This window comes from Momordica charantia (genome assembly GCF_013281855.1).
Source record: "Momordica charantia cultivar OHB3-1 chromosome 10 unlocalized genomic scaffold, Mcharantia_2.0 BLBB01000010.1, whole genome shotgun sequence".
NCBI classification, from domain to species: domain Eukaryota; kingdom Viridiplantae; phylum Streptophyta; class Magnoliopsida; order Cucurbitales; family Cucurbitaceae; genus Momordica; species Momordica charantia.
The window spans coordinates 1061112-1075061 of record NW_028275158.1 but is presented as its reverse complement, the minus strand read 5'-3'; the positions used below and the strand labels follow the sequence as shown (position 1 = coordinate 1075061).

Sequence of the window (13950 nt, the reverse complement as noted above, 5' to 3'; positions counted from 1 at the left end):
CTTTAATGCGCCTGATTTTTTCCCTTAGGGTGACGAAAGATTTTAGAACCCATCATAAGCGACCCCCAAACAGACTAATGAAAACCCGCCACGTAGTAACCGACCTCGTTTCGTCACCGCAAGATCGGGCATCGTCTACGTTTCTCGATCACCGCAATGACACGTGTTTCGAGATAGACCGGGAGTAGCCGGTGACAGATGACTGGCTTATCAATGCAGCCGGTCACTCCCTGGCTGCAATTCCGCTGCCTACGCTACGTACCGGGAGTATTCTCCGTGTCTCTCTCCCTCTTTTGGATGAATTTTCAGGTTTCCGAATTAAGCAAGAAAAATGGCGACGCTCTTCTGCTAAGTTCTCAACACCTTCCCGACGAGGTTTGATTGCTTGTCTTCATTTGCGAGAATTTTGTTGAAGTTTTCTTGTTTTGCTTCTCCGTTGAATTCATTGGATGCCATGATTTGATCTCTGAGACACTGTTAAAGCTCACTGTTTTTCCTTTTTGTTTTCAAATGTTAGCTCTTGCTGTCCATCTTCAGCTTCTGTTTAGATGCTGAACTGAGGAACTGATTAATTTGCTGAGTTGGGTTCTTTCTATCACTTTTTCCCCTCTTTGCTCTGGGTAGGGAAGGGAGGATGTGTTTTCATGTTCGATTTGAGTTGATTCCCGTTGCATCGCCGTTTTATATTCTCGAACGACGAGAAATTGGGATGAATTTGCTTTGGGTAATTCAAGAGAATGAAGTAACCTTATTGCGCTAAGTTTAATTTTCAGTCTTGGCTCTCCTCGGGCTTTATTTCATACGGAGCTAATTTAGGGTTTCACCAGTCGGAAGGAAAATTTGTCTTTGTTAGTTTAGAGCAAGTTGTCTGGGTTCTGTGAGAGATTGCTTTTGATCTCGATTAAATTGGATTTATTTCCTCTCATTTTCGCATTCATCTGCTAACCATTTATTTTTATTATTATTATTATTTTTTCCTCCCAGGTTTTCTCGACTTACTGTTGAAACTCCAATAGCACTGCGCCTCAAGTGGGCTGACTAGAGCTTGAATTTATAGTAATTATTTTTCCCCCGACCTCAAGGGTAAAAGGGCTTAGACACTTTCTACTTAATCTTTCAAGTGGAATAATGTTATTATCCACATTCTCTTCTCTAAATTTTGACATGTGGAATTTGTGAGGGTTTCGGGATTTCTTTCTCATGGGTATGGCTTTGCTATCTTATTGAGCGTGTTGAGAATATTTATTTTGGTGAGGTCTGGCTGGCTACCTAGATTCTAGCCACCAAGGGGTGGTGGCTTCAATGGCATCTTCTCGTCTGGCTGGAGGATTAGCACAGTCTTCATCAAGTTCCGGGATTTTCTACCAAGGAGAAGGGCAGTCACCAGCTATTGTTAGTTCTCACTTGAGCCAATCATTTGCAAATTCATCAAATTCAATTCCAGGAACTGGATGTTCTGATTTTGGTCCAGTTTCCGGAGACATGAATAATGCAGTCTTAAATAGTGTTGCAAATTCAGGACCAAGTGTTGGTGCAAGTTCACTAGTTACGGATGCGAACTCTGCCCTTTCAGGGGGGCCACATTTGCAAAGGAGTGCAAGCATCAATACAGAGTCATACATGCGCTTGCCTGCATCGCCTATGTCATTCAATTCAAATAACATTAGTGTGTCAGGGTCCTCAGTTATGGATGGATCCTGCGTAGTGCAGCAAAATCCTCAACAGGACCAAAATATCCAACACGTGCAGCAACAGGCACAGCATGCCACATCATTACCAACATCGCAAATGGGCCAAGTATCACTTCCCATGGGTGCAAAACTCCAGGGATCTTTCATTCCAGATCCAAATAATTTTTCTCAGGTGCAGAAGAAACCACGATTGGATATAAAGCAGGAAGATGTGCTGCAACAGCAAGTTTTGCAGCAGCTATTTCAGAGACAGGATTCCATGCAGTCACAAAACCGTAACACACAGTTACAAGCTTTATTTCAACATCAACAAAGAATGCGGCAGCAGCAAATTTTGTCTCTGCCCCCATTCCAGAGAGCTCAGTTGCAGCAGCAGCATCAGCAGCAGCAAATACAGTTGAGGCAGCAATTGCAACAACAGCAGGCAATGCAGCAAGTATCACCCATGAAGCGCCCATATGACGGTGGTGGTGTTTGTGCTCGTCGGCTCATGCAATATCTATATCATCAGCGGCAAAGACCTCAGGTGAGTTATTATCTCTAGTTATGTTGATTATATCTTTTTTTTTTATTATTTTATATTCATCTATATTACCTAATTTTTTCACGTGGCTGTCTTCCTTTACTAGTTATGTATTTCTTCCCGCATTTTGAGGCTTCATTTAACCCTTTTTGCCTTATTTTTCCTACTAATGACCTTTTTGTAGGAGAATAGTATTGCTTACTGGAGAAAGTTTGTAGCAGAGTATTACTCTCCTCGTGCAAAGAAAAGATGGTGCTTGTCATTGTATGAGAATGTTGGCCACCATGCTCTTGGTGTGTTTCCCCAGGCAGCCATGGTCAGTTTATAAATTTGTGATATTCTTTGCTTAATATCATCAGTTTCCCTTCTTGTGCTCTTAATTTATATTATACATTTGTGATTCAGAAATGTTATGAAAAGATAGGATTGTATATTCTTGAAATATGGTTATTTTTCCACATTCAAGCTTTAAAGAGGAAAGAATTCCTTGATAATGGATCCAGATTTAAGTTTTGAATAACTCTCATTCTTCCTTCTAGAAATATAAATGCTTCAGTATTGCGGTCAGATTTATTCCTTGATAATGGGTCCAGATTTAAGTCTTGAATATCTCTCATTCTTCCTTCTAGAATTATAAATGCTTCAGTATTGCGGTCAGATTTATTTGTTTCAATTGTTGTCCGTGCTGCAGTAATGCTATTAGCTATTCACTTCAATTCACTCTAACTGCCGCTTTGGAGTTATTGTTAACTTGCCCACAAATTTATGTCCATATGTGTTCCATTTACTGTTTTCAGGATGCATGGCAGTGCGACATCTGCGGTTCCAAATCAGGAAGGGGCTTTGGTAAGGATAAAGAAAGTGATCTTTTACTGCATATTTTCACACAGCGACGCATTGAAAACCTTGATTTCCCTTAAGGAAGAATAAATGACCGTACGAATAAAGAAAATATGTAGGATATAAAGGACAATAAACAAGGAAAAAGGAAAACATAGCTTGAGCATGCTTGTATTTAACTTCATTATATCTTTTTGCTTAGTTGTATAAGCGTATATGATCTATAGCTATTGTTCCTGTTGTCCATACGTAAAGTACTCTATGTTCTTTGACAATGCAGAATGATCAGTCTTTGATATTCATTGGTGCTCGATTTCGTATGAGGCAAGGAAATATGCAGTATTTTATTTGGGTCTGCATTTAAATATGTAGTTCCTTGAGAAATTACTTCGGATTAGCTGGCAGTGTTTGTTGAAACTATTTGGTTCTGTCAGTTTTCAATGGCTTTCTAGTCTCTTTTTTCCCTATTAAAAGCTGTGTTTTCTGTAGCATTTCTTTCTAAAAGAAATACTTTATTTCTTCTCATGTTAAAGACTCGATTTAATCTAGCCCTTGTGCTCTTTATTTTTCGTGTATTACCTTTCTCCTATTTGGCGTCTGTGAAAGATTCAATGATATTAACTACTAAGCATGTGATGACCAAAAACGACATAAAAATCCCATTGGATGGCATTTTATATTCCATAAAACTTTACTTCTTTGAACTACTAATAGAAGATCAGGTGAGTTATAATTTTGAATTTGAACTTCATGTATGCTGGTTTTAGCACTCTGATCTCTTGTGAGATCTAACATTTTGCTCTCATGCTAACGAATTGAATTGAATTGAAGAGGCCACGTTTGAAGTACTCCCAAGACTCAGTGAGATCAAATTTGGAAGTGGAGTTATTGATGAGCTTTTATTTCTAGAGCTTCCTTATGAAAAGAGATTTCCTTCTGGAATTATGATGTTAGAATATGGAAAAGCAATTCAAGAGAGCGTGTATGAGCAACTTCGTGTTGTTCGTGAGGGTCAGCTTCGCATCATATTCACACAAGACTTAAAGGTTTAAAAATTTCTATTCTAAATGACCAGCGTTGTCAGCTAATTTATTTGTTAGTAGCCTAATAATGTAAGTGTAATCTTTTTCAGATCTTGTCTTGGGAATTCTGTGCAAGGCGCCATGAAGAACTTCTTCCACGTAGGTTGGTTGCACCTCAGGTATTGGTTTTGAACCTTATCACAATTGTACTTAATATGGAGTGGACTGATTAACTTTTTCAGGTTATTTTAGCCAACTTTTTTGCTAATGGGCATGGGGAATCTGTTTCATTTGAGCTTTTATTAAACATGAATAGCAGTTGACATGTGTTTGCTTTTTGATGCACACAAGGGGGCTAGGGTAATATGAAAGCTGAGGAAGATATTTTAAGAGCAAACCAATAAAACCTTTTTAGATTTAACCATAGCACGATTCTGGTTGGCCGTGCATAAAAGTTCACAGGCTGCTTTCTAGATATTATTCTGAACCACACTAAGTCTGCATACCCATCCTTCTGTAGTAATTGCATGAAAACATACTAACATAGTCGTATAATTTCCCGAGTTTCCTATATTTTTAGCCCGCCCTTCTATACTATCCTGTTAAAGGCCATTTTAAACTTTATCTTTTTCATCCAGTTCTAGGGTGTAGGAACTTGTTCAAAAGTTTCATTTTGTTATTCATGTAGTGACTTATCCTTATTTGACCTTTTAGATTAGCTTTCTAATTTTACTTTTAAAGTATTAGAATTATAAATTTTTTTATTTTCAGTCACACTCTTGTAAACCCTTCAGATAGAGAAATCATTTGTAATTCAATGAGGTATATATATTTTGCAGGTAAATCAGCTGGTACAGGTTGCCCAGAAATGCCAAAGCACAATTGCTGAAAGTGGGCCTGATGGTGTTTCTCAGAAAGATTTGCAGACAAATAGCAATATGTGAGTTGTTTGAACTACAGCACTTATCACAGTGATTCATTGCTGCTTAGTTTGCGAAGCTTTTTTCTTCGTGAACTCAATTGACTTTAAAAATAATAAAATTAAGTACCCAAAAAAAAAAAAAAACTGTACATCCTCCATCAATATAATTTTACATAACATCAGAAACCTGCCCAAATGCATCAATTTCTGGCCGGGCTGCCTCTGTTGTCCACTGTGATGTGTGATGCGGGTTTGTTTGCCCATGTTGTTTTTGGTGTACAGGATTTTGATTCCCCTTGTGAAATGTTCTGTCAATTTAACATATGCAGAACTTGTAGGGGTAGTGGTACTACAATCTTTTGTTAACACCGGTTTAGAATCTAGAGTTCTCTTAATAGGAATAATTGTTGGAGATTTGTCAATTCACTATTGAGTTGCAGGACTGCTGGAATAACTCGTTGTGCAGCATGATGTACTAACATGTTTGATTTCTTAGGGTACTGACGGCTGGCCGTCAGCTTGCTAAGAGTCTGGAGTTGCAGTTGCTGAATGATTTGGGTTTCTCTAAAAGATACGTGAGGTGTTTGCAGGTAGGCTTTCGTGCATTTCTTAAAATGCATTACTGGAGAATAATTTTTTTCATTTCATTCACACAATGTTTGTTTCGTTAAAACCTTCAAATATTTCAGATATCAGAGGTTGTCAACAGTATGAAAGATCTGATTGGTTTCTGCCGCGATCAAAAAGTTGGGCCTATTGGTAATGCACCTACATCCCCATATACTGCAACTTATTGATGATTGATTGTGGTTCTCAAATACGTATTTGTATCCATTACTATATTTCAAATTTTTTTAATAGGAATTACTTTTTAAGGTTTTCTAAATATTATTTTCTGAGGTGCGGTTTGTTTATTGGTCCTATCATTACTCGGTATGGCTTCTAAGAGAGTAGGCTGTTAGCATACCGAAAATGATTACTTGAGTATCAACCATTTTTAGTTGAAATATGGTCTTATCTTTTTCCTCTCTCTGTGGAAAAGAAACCCTTTTTTTACCACTAAAGATAGAATCATTACACAGATACACCCTTCGGAAAGTAAACAAAAAGGTGGAAGACCAGAATTCTCCCTAGAAACCTAGGAGCTTACATAAAAGGCACTCCAGTCAGATCTCTTTAGGGTGTACACCAAGTAGAATAAACAAACAAAATAAGATTCAACAATCACTCTACTCTATACGACTATACTCGTGTCAAGAACACCCTTTCCTTTCTATCCATTAACCCATGGAAGTGCTTTAGTCTGTCTTCTTCGGTCTCTTGAGTCCTTGAGCCCTTCAAGTGCAAAGCCTTTTTCTCCAAAATGTTACGGATGGAGGATAAATGATCTAAATGACATTTTACACGAGAACTTTCCTGAGGTTCCTGTTGCATAGCACCCTCATTTTGAGTGGGCTTAATATCAATTATAAGGTTAGATTTTAGAAAGAGCCATTCGTTCTTGAATCTTTACATCTGTTTAATTAGTCTGAAACTTAACTTCCTAAAATCATGCTGCTCAGATCAACAATCAGCGATGAAACACATCCTTGGCACTAACTGAGGATTAAAGTCATGTTCCTAAAATCATGTTGGTCAAATGTCTTTGCGGCATCTGATCCTAATCCCCCTAACAGCCTGAACTTTTTTTTGAACAAGATACAAACTTTTCATTGATAAATGAAAATGAACAAAATTGTTCAAAGAACCCTAAACCCTAAACCCTAACAGCCTGATCTTGAAAGAACCAGTTTCCTATTGCTCATGTGTATCTTCTTAGTCTTCTCTCACAGTTCCACCCTTCTTTCTAATCACTCCTTTCCTTCGTGTTGTCTTTTTCTAGGGATCTCTTTTCTGGTGGAGGATAAGTTTTCCGCATGCCTATTGCCTAGGATATTTTTCTCACCTCTGAATTGACTACTTTTATTTCTTTAGTGCTCTGCACTGCGTTTTTCCATTTTTCCTTTTAAAGGTGGGGGGGTGGTGTGTAAATTCGAGTCTTCTGTTACTATATGTTGGAACTTACAATGATGTTTTTACAGAGGGCTTGAAAAATTACCCCCGACATGCGACTGCAGCCAAGCTCCAGATGCAAAAAATGCAGGAGATGGAGCAGCTAGCCAGTATTCAAGGTCTTCCCACAGATCGCAACACAATTAATAAGTTGATGGCAATGCATCCTGAACTTGATAACCATGGGATGAACAACCATCAAATGATCGGTCGTGGAGGTTTGAGTGGGTCGGCACAAGCTGCTTTGGCACTGTCTACATACCAGAATATTCTCATGAGACAGAACTCTATGAACTCGAACCCCAGCCCACATCAACAGGAGGCCTCATCTTCCTATAATAACTCCAGCTATAATCCATCCCCTACACTACAGGGGACTGCATCTTTGATGCCTGGATCCATGCAGAACTCTTCTGTCGGTGGCTTTTCAAGCGTCCAGCAACCCTTGCAAAAGCAATCACAGCAGCTGCAACAGCATCCACCAACTGCTGGCTCCTTGGTCCAACAAAATCATCCTCAGACGGTCCAAGGCAACCAGGCCTTAGAACAACAGATGATCCAGCAACTACTGCAGATGTCAAGTAACAGTAAGAGTGGTGGTGCACAACAGCAACCCCTGGCTGGACCAAATGCAAATAGAAGTTTGGCAAGAAGGGGAATGGGTTTTGTTGGAAATACCTCGGTTGCAGCTGTGACATCTGCAAATCTGTCTGGGAGCAGTGTCCCTGGCCCAAGTAGAAGCAATAGTTTCAAAGCTGCTTCAAACAGCGAGTCCTCCGCTGGTAACAGTGGATTCAATCAAAAGGGATCTGATTTGCCGCATGATCTTCATCTGCCAGAGGGTCTGGTTGAAGATATAGGCCAAGATTTCACAGAAAACGGGTTTATTAACAATGACCTGGATGATGTTTGGGTTATGTCTGGAAGGCTTGACTAACGTAATTTGGCCATCCCTTGCCGGAATTGTGGTGGAGAAATGTGTACAGGATGATAAATCTGAAGTAGTTGGGTCTTTTTTTTCCCTCTCTATTTTCCCCTCGTAATCTGGCTTTGTTGTGGATCATACGATTGAACCTTTGATTTGAATGCCTTGAGGAATACTCCCCACTGTTGGCACTGCTGGTTGTGGAGATGCTCTCTGTGTGTTAACTCCTTGCCTGATTTAGCTCTTTCTTTGGGGTTTTCGTTCCATGATCCCAAGTTCAATCAACTAACATGGAAACCCCAAAAACAGCCTCAGGAACTACCTCAGTTTCTTCTTATCTATTTTTTTTTATCTTAGATCCATAAGTTTAGCGTGGATTATGCATTTTCGTTCGGTAGTTCAAAAGGACAACTGCCTGGCGGATCTTTGTTATCTTTTTCCTTCTTATCAATTATTATATTATGAAAATACTTGCATCTCCTTCTGAAGGAACAAACTACTATTGTGTTACTGAAATTTTATCACTCTTGATAAGCATCATTATGTGAATGGTGCAGCCATAAGGAGAGATTCACCATTCCTCTTTTTACACTCAAGTTCTATTTAATACCATCTTATTTGTTTAGTATTAGAAATGGCGTTTTCAGTGTTAAGAGGAATGTAATTCTTCAAAGAATAAAATAAAATTCAAGCATGATTTACGTGTACGTATACACTCCATAATACCCTCAAAGCATCATACTTTTCTGCTTTTAATTAATTCTTATATATCAATTAAATAATTTCATAGTCTTTTTTTTTAATTAATTCTTTTCGCAGTTCCACGTGCCACAATAATTTAATCTTTATATTAAGTTCATAAAATTAATAAATAAGAAGATTGAATATAAATTTTTTTTATTAATTTATTTCTAAAAATTATTTAAGAAACTTAACTTGACCTTTACTTAGCAATAGAATTTCAAAAATTTTGAAATTTTAATAGATTTCGACCTTCAACTTATATTCTCATTTCTACTTTTTTTTTTTTTACAAAAATTTCGTACCTTCCTCACTTAGTGTTCTCTTTCTAAGTTCAAACACTTGTAGCAATCACGTTGATGTGTTGAAGTTACTTTATAATTGAAAATAAAATATATATTATAATTAAATTTGTTACTATTTTTGTTTTAAAAATTTATGTAGGATTGACGTCTTTAATTTAATACTTACAATAAAAAGTTAATTATTCGGTGTGAATTGATAAATTTATCATTAATTTTTAATATATGATTGAATAAACTGAAAATATCACGTTGCACATCTTCAAAGGTTATATGCGTAGGTTTCTTATATTACAAACATGTCATTTACTCAACTCTTTTATTTTTGTTGTCGATTGTTTTTACTTTTCTTAAACCTTATAAAGTAATAATACTTACTTTTTATGATGTTTTTCGTAAGATCATATAAACTTATTTTTCTCGTCACTTTGAAGCATCGTACATATCTACTTTGAAGAGTATAATCATGCCTAATCATCCCTCATGCAGCCACAACAGCAACAGCTATAGAAAAAGAGTGGTGACTTTTATTAACTTGATGAAGTGCTATATTTTCTTTCAACTCTTTGTTAGAAAATGATATTACAAACTCAATGTAAGAGTTCTTTCAAGATTTTCCATTAGTTGGAAAGAGAAATTGAAGATTAAAAAGGTATATCGATTAATGAAAAATAATTGTTACTGGTACGCTTTAAAAAAGTAAAAAATGTTTGTCAATGGTGATTCCTATTCAATATATCATAGATAGTTATGCAACAAAACCATAGCAGTCAATCAAAAGCACAACCATGGCATCGTTCACAAGGTGCTTAAGTGGGAATATGGTGCCACAATCGCTATGCAGTTGAAACTATTCATACGGTGTCAGCTACACAACCAAACAAGATTCAATCAAGCGCCGCCAACTTGCCTCTTCCACGAGTCCTCCACGATCAGTTCATCGACACCCCAGTCCTCATAGCTGCACAAAATGGAGAGAGTTCACTTATCAACCAATTTATCCTATCCTAGGAACCAGCAATCGATTATTAATCAGGTGCAATTAGCAGAAGGCGGCTGCGGGTGGAGTAGGGGTGGGGTGGTAAAAGAATGCATATTGTGATAGCTCAAGTGTTTCTCTCTTTTTTAGTTAAAAAATTAAATTTCCTTTCCAGTTTCGTGGTTTTCTACACACCCTGCTGACAGGTAAATCCGAATGACAAAAAGAATGAAGTATGAGAAATAAGAGTCCTAACCTTCCATCTGGCAGGTAGCGACGGATTGTGAAGGGTATCTTTCGCTCACGAAGCTCCTTCATTGCAATCTGAAACAGTATAGGGTTAGACGAGATGTCAGAAAAGCATGAGCTATTACAAACTGCAAACAATATTATCAGTTTTAGTAACTTGGTAAGTCAGATCTACGATGGCATGCAACACATTTCTTTGGGTTCAGCATGGGTTAATCGAACTGTAAACAACAAGATGTTTTAGTTAACTCGATGAGCCAGATTCAAGAGTATCATCCAATAAATTTTAATTTTGAGTAGGCGTACTAACTATTGCATGCACATATGGGGCAACTAAAATACATGTACTGAATGCCAAAACCAAACGAGAACTTTTCAAAAGCTGAACATTTAAAAATCTAACCTCAAGTGGATCAGTCTCACCCTCCAACTCAACCATCACAGGAGCATTCATGCTGCTCAAAAGGAAAGAGAATTGTCATACTATTTTCCAACGTGCTGACAAGTAAAAATTTGGATGTAACAAAAGTTGAGAAAGAAAACCTGATCTGGAGTGCACGTGTACCCAGAATTCTAGCACGTTCATACTTTGTCATAAATTTTGAGGTCTTACGCACACGTTCAACAGGTTCTTCATCTTCCTTTTCCTCAGCTTCAACAGGTTCACCAAGAACATCATCATTGTTATTATTATCCAATTCTTCTTCAGCCCCTTCCTGTGAATCATCCAAGTTCCACTATTATTTATAAAATAAAAAAGAACAGTAATCCACTTTCTTTCACAGAGAATTGAACCAATGATTTCTTACCTCCATCTCGGGTTCTGGTGGCTCATCTTCATATCTGCATCAAAAACCACTTATTAATATTAATATAAGAGCTGAAAGATATTTGTACCTTCCACTCCTAGATGAAAATATAAAGGCCTTTCACAAAACAGGATTATACCAATGTGATCAAACTACAACTAAGATATCAGTATATTCACATCAAATAGGAATGTGTAGCCTCAAAGTTGGATTACAACAGCTCCTCATCTATAGACTTTCACAACCAAACTCCATTTATCTGTTTTCCTAGTGTACACTCTGGATTACTAAACTTTCTTACCCAAATAAGGACAAAAGTTTGAAAATGTGGTGTAAAACACTAAGACTAATATATCTATTGCTAAATTACCAGATGGTATACGTAAAAATAAAAATACAAAATAGAGCTGGTACAGCAATCTGATGAAACTGTATTCTGGATGCAGGGCTGAGTCCTTCATGCAAATAGGAAAGGGGCATAAAAAACAATAAACATAGATGCCTGCTTCAAAGAATTGATAATTTTCAGTAATCTATGGATGTTGCAAATGAAGATTGATGATACATATGCAGCAAATGGAATATCCTAATGCACTAAACCACTGGCAGAAAAACTTAAGAAACAATCTTTCAACCCATATCGTTTAATTCTTAGACATAGTAATCCACTATAAAGATAAAAGTTAAGAGAGTTCCTGTTAACTGATAAAGAAAACGTGGATTCCCCAACAAATAAGCAAAACCACCACAACCTAAAGTTGTTCAGTAAAACATAATACTTATGAACATAAGCATCCGGTAATAAGCATAAATCTGTCAGAATCTTTTCAGATCACGAGGCCTATGCTGTAGGATCCACAATTACGAGTGACAGTTACAAACCTAATTTGTTATCTGATTATGAAGGTCAAAAAGTTGAAATTTTGAATTAAAAAAATTTCTCCAGTAGCCAAGCTTTCGAGTGCTGAAGAAGTCAATAATTTATACCTAAGAAAATTAATATATCGCGAGCCGCTATCTAAATTTATTGCGCACGCTTAAACCTCAAAATTTGGTATTGTGAGCTGTTAGGCAGCCAGAAAATCAGGCACTTGCGAATATTGTTCATGTAAGTTCCTCGTCACACGCTTAAAGCTATAGAAAATCGGTTTCATGCAGTACTGGTCGAACAATCAAGTTTGGTTCCGATGCATGATAGCATCTCCTTCCGAACACCGTCATGATATTCCATCATGCGGAACTGTTTTCCTTGCAAATTCAGTTCCAAATCCATTCTACACCAAGTTGAACTTGAAAAAATAGACTTAGTTTCAAAATTAGGGTTTTTCATCTGACAAATTTTTAAACCAATTGACCAAAGGAGAGAGTAAAAAGATTCAAGAAAAGTAATTTTAATAGAGATAAAGAGATAAAGAGAGAGGGAGAACCCCATATCCAGGTCATTGTAATCGTCGTCCGCCATTGATACTCGATAGAAAAGCTTTGGTCAGCCTCTCACCTCTGGTTACTCCTCCCCAAAACCCTCAGTCGCAGAACTTCAGAAATAACCGTAACGGCGAACCTCAAACAAAACACGCTAATATAATAAAAATAGCTACTAATTATTTAAAATATCAGTTTACCCCCTCAACTTTAATAATATCACTATTCCTCCTGGAATTCCTCAAAATATCAGTTTTCCCCCTAAATTTCTATAATATCACTAGTCCTCCTGAATTTCCTTGAAATTCTAAATTTCACCCCCACCAAGTTTTTCTATGAAAGGACTTGTGTTTTTTAATTTAAAATTTTTTGTCAAAATCAAAAAAGGTAATTTATAATTGCCTTAAATATTAAATTTTTAATAGTTTTTTAATAAAAATGATGAACAGTGTCTTTCAGAAGAGGCAAATAATGAAGAGTGGGAAGGTTTGAATCCCTCTTAAGATTTTTAATATTTTTAATATATGTTTAATTATTTATGATATGAATTTCTCAAAAACCCATCATGTGGTAGATGATAAATTAAAACTATCTTTATAATTATTAAATTTTAGATAATAATTTAACTTCTTACTGAATGATGTATGTTTTTAACTGTTAGATGTGCAGTCAAAGTTACACCAATAGTCCTTTAATCAAGATGAAAACAGTTGGAAATACGATTAAAGTCCATGCTAGCTAGAAAAGAAAAAGATCTCTAGCACATGAGTTAGGGACATTATCTTCATAAATGCAAGATCTTTTGGGTGATACCAGGAGCAAAATCATGAGGGCTGGTGCTCAAAAGTAGAAAATATCATACGATTGGAGATGTGGAATGTGTCCCCATCCCTAACACTAACCAATTGAGTTATTTTTAATATTGGTGAAATTTTGACCATTTCTTATTGTTCATTTTCTGTTAGCTAAATAGGTTATTTCTTTGCGTCACTCTTTCTTTGGAATACTTGTTTTCTTCCTTGGTTTTTTATTGATATTGTTGGAACTTAGAGATCAAATGTAGCTCAAGTGACTTTTGTAATTTTTAATGAATGATATTTTTTTAGTACAACAAATATAGAGATGAAAGATTAGACCTCTAATTTGTAAAGAATTAGCGAGATGCTTTAGCTATATTTAGGTTGGTATTAAATAGACTTTTATTTAAAAAAAAAGAAAAAAGAATGAAAATGAAAAGTAAAATGGGTGTATAGCTGTCCAAGTGAAAATATTATTGAAATTTTGAGAAAATGCTAAATTTCATTAATTACCTCTTTGGCATTTCGCGAAAAGGAAAGGAGACTTGCCAATTATAACTTATATGTGTCCTGTTTCAGCAATATCTATTGGTTTTTCCTTACACAGCTTACTGTTTTTTTCCCTCTTAAAATCTATTTGACTAGTCAATTATTACTTATTTTCGATTTTTTTCAT

General features: G+C 36.4%; 2 protein-coding genes across 2 annotated transcripts; one reads left to right on the top strand and one right to left on the bottom strand.

Annotated features, from left to right (window-relative positions):
* Positions 1-219: 219 nt before the first annotated feature.
* Positions 220-8443, top strand: SLK2 (SEUSS-like 2). Its single transcript, XM_022285195.2, is given in 11 exon segments — positions 220-375; positions 985-2217; positions 2399-2530; positions 3012-3060; positions 3886-4100; positions 4187-4255; positions 4916-5016; positions 5495-5588; positions 5688-5757; positions 7080-7955; positions 7958-8443. Coding segments are annotated over 10 exon segments (2547 nt in total). The 5' UTR covers positions 220-375; positions 985-1302; the 3' UTR covers positions 7984-8443.
* A 1212-nt stretch (positions 8444-9655) lies between these two features.
* On the bottom strand, positions 9656-12638 carry NRPB6A (RNA polymerase Rpb6). The gene is made up of 6 exons (XM_022285592.2): positions 12483-12638; positions 11056-11089; positions 10790-10962; positions 10650-10701; positions 10254-10321; positions 9656-9979 (listed from the first exon to the last, which is right to left on the bottom strand). The coding sequence occupies exons 1-6, from the start codon at positions 12515-12517 to the stop codon at positions 9910-9912; spliced, it is 432 nt and encodes a 143-aa protein (XP_022141284.1). The 5' UTR covers positions 12518-12638; the 3' UTR covers positions 9656-9909.
* Between the last annotated feature and the right edge of the window lie 1312 nt (positions 12639-13950).

Excerpts from the sequence above, each read along its gene's own strand:
- NRPB6A (XM_022285592.2), bottom strand. The coding sequence starts at position 12,517 with ATGGCGGACGACGATTACAATGACCTGGATATGGG. Across the intron at positions 10,963-11,055 it reads CACCAGAACCCGAGATGGAG|GAAGGGGCTGAAGAAGAATT; the intron begins GTAAGAAATCAT and ends GATGATTCACAG. Across the intron at positions 9,980-10,253 it reads CGCTACCTGCCAGATGGAAG|CTATGAGGACTGGGGTGTCG; the intron begins GTTAGGACTCTT and ends CATTTTGTGCAG.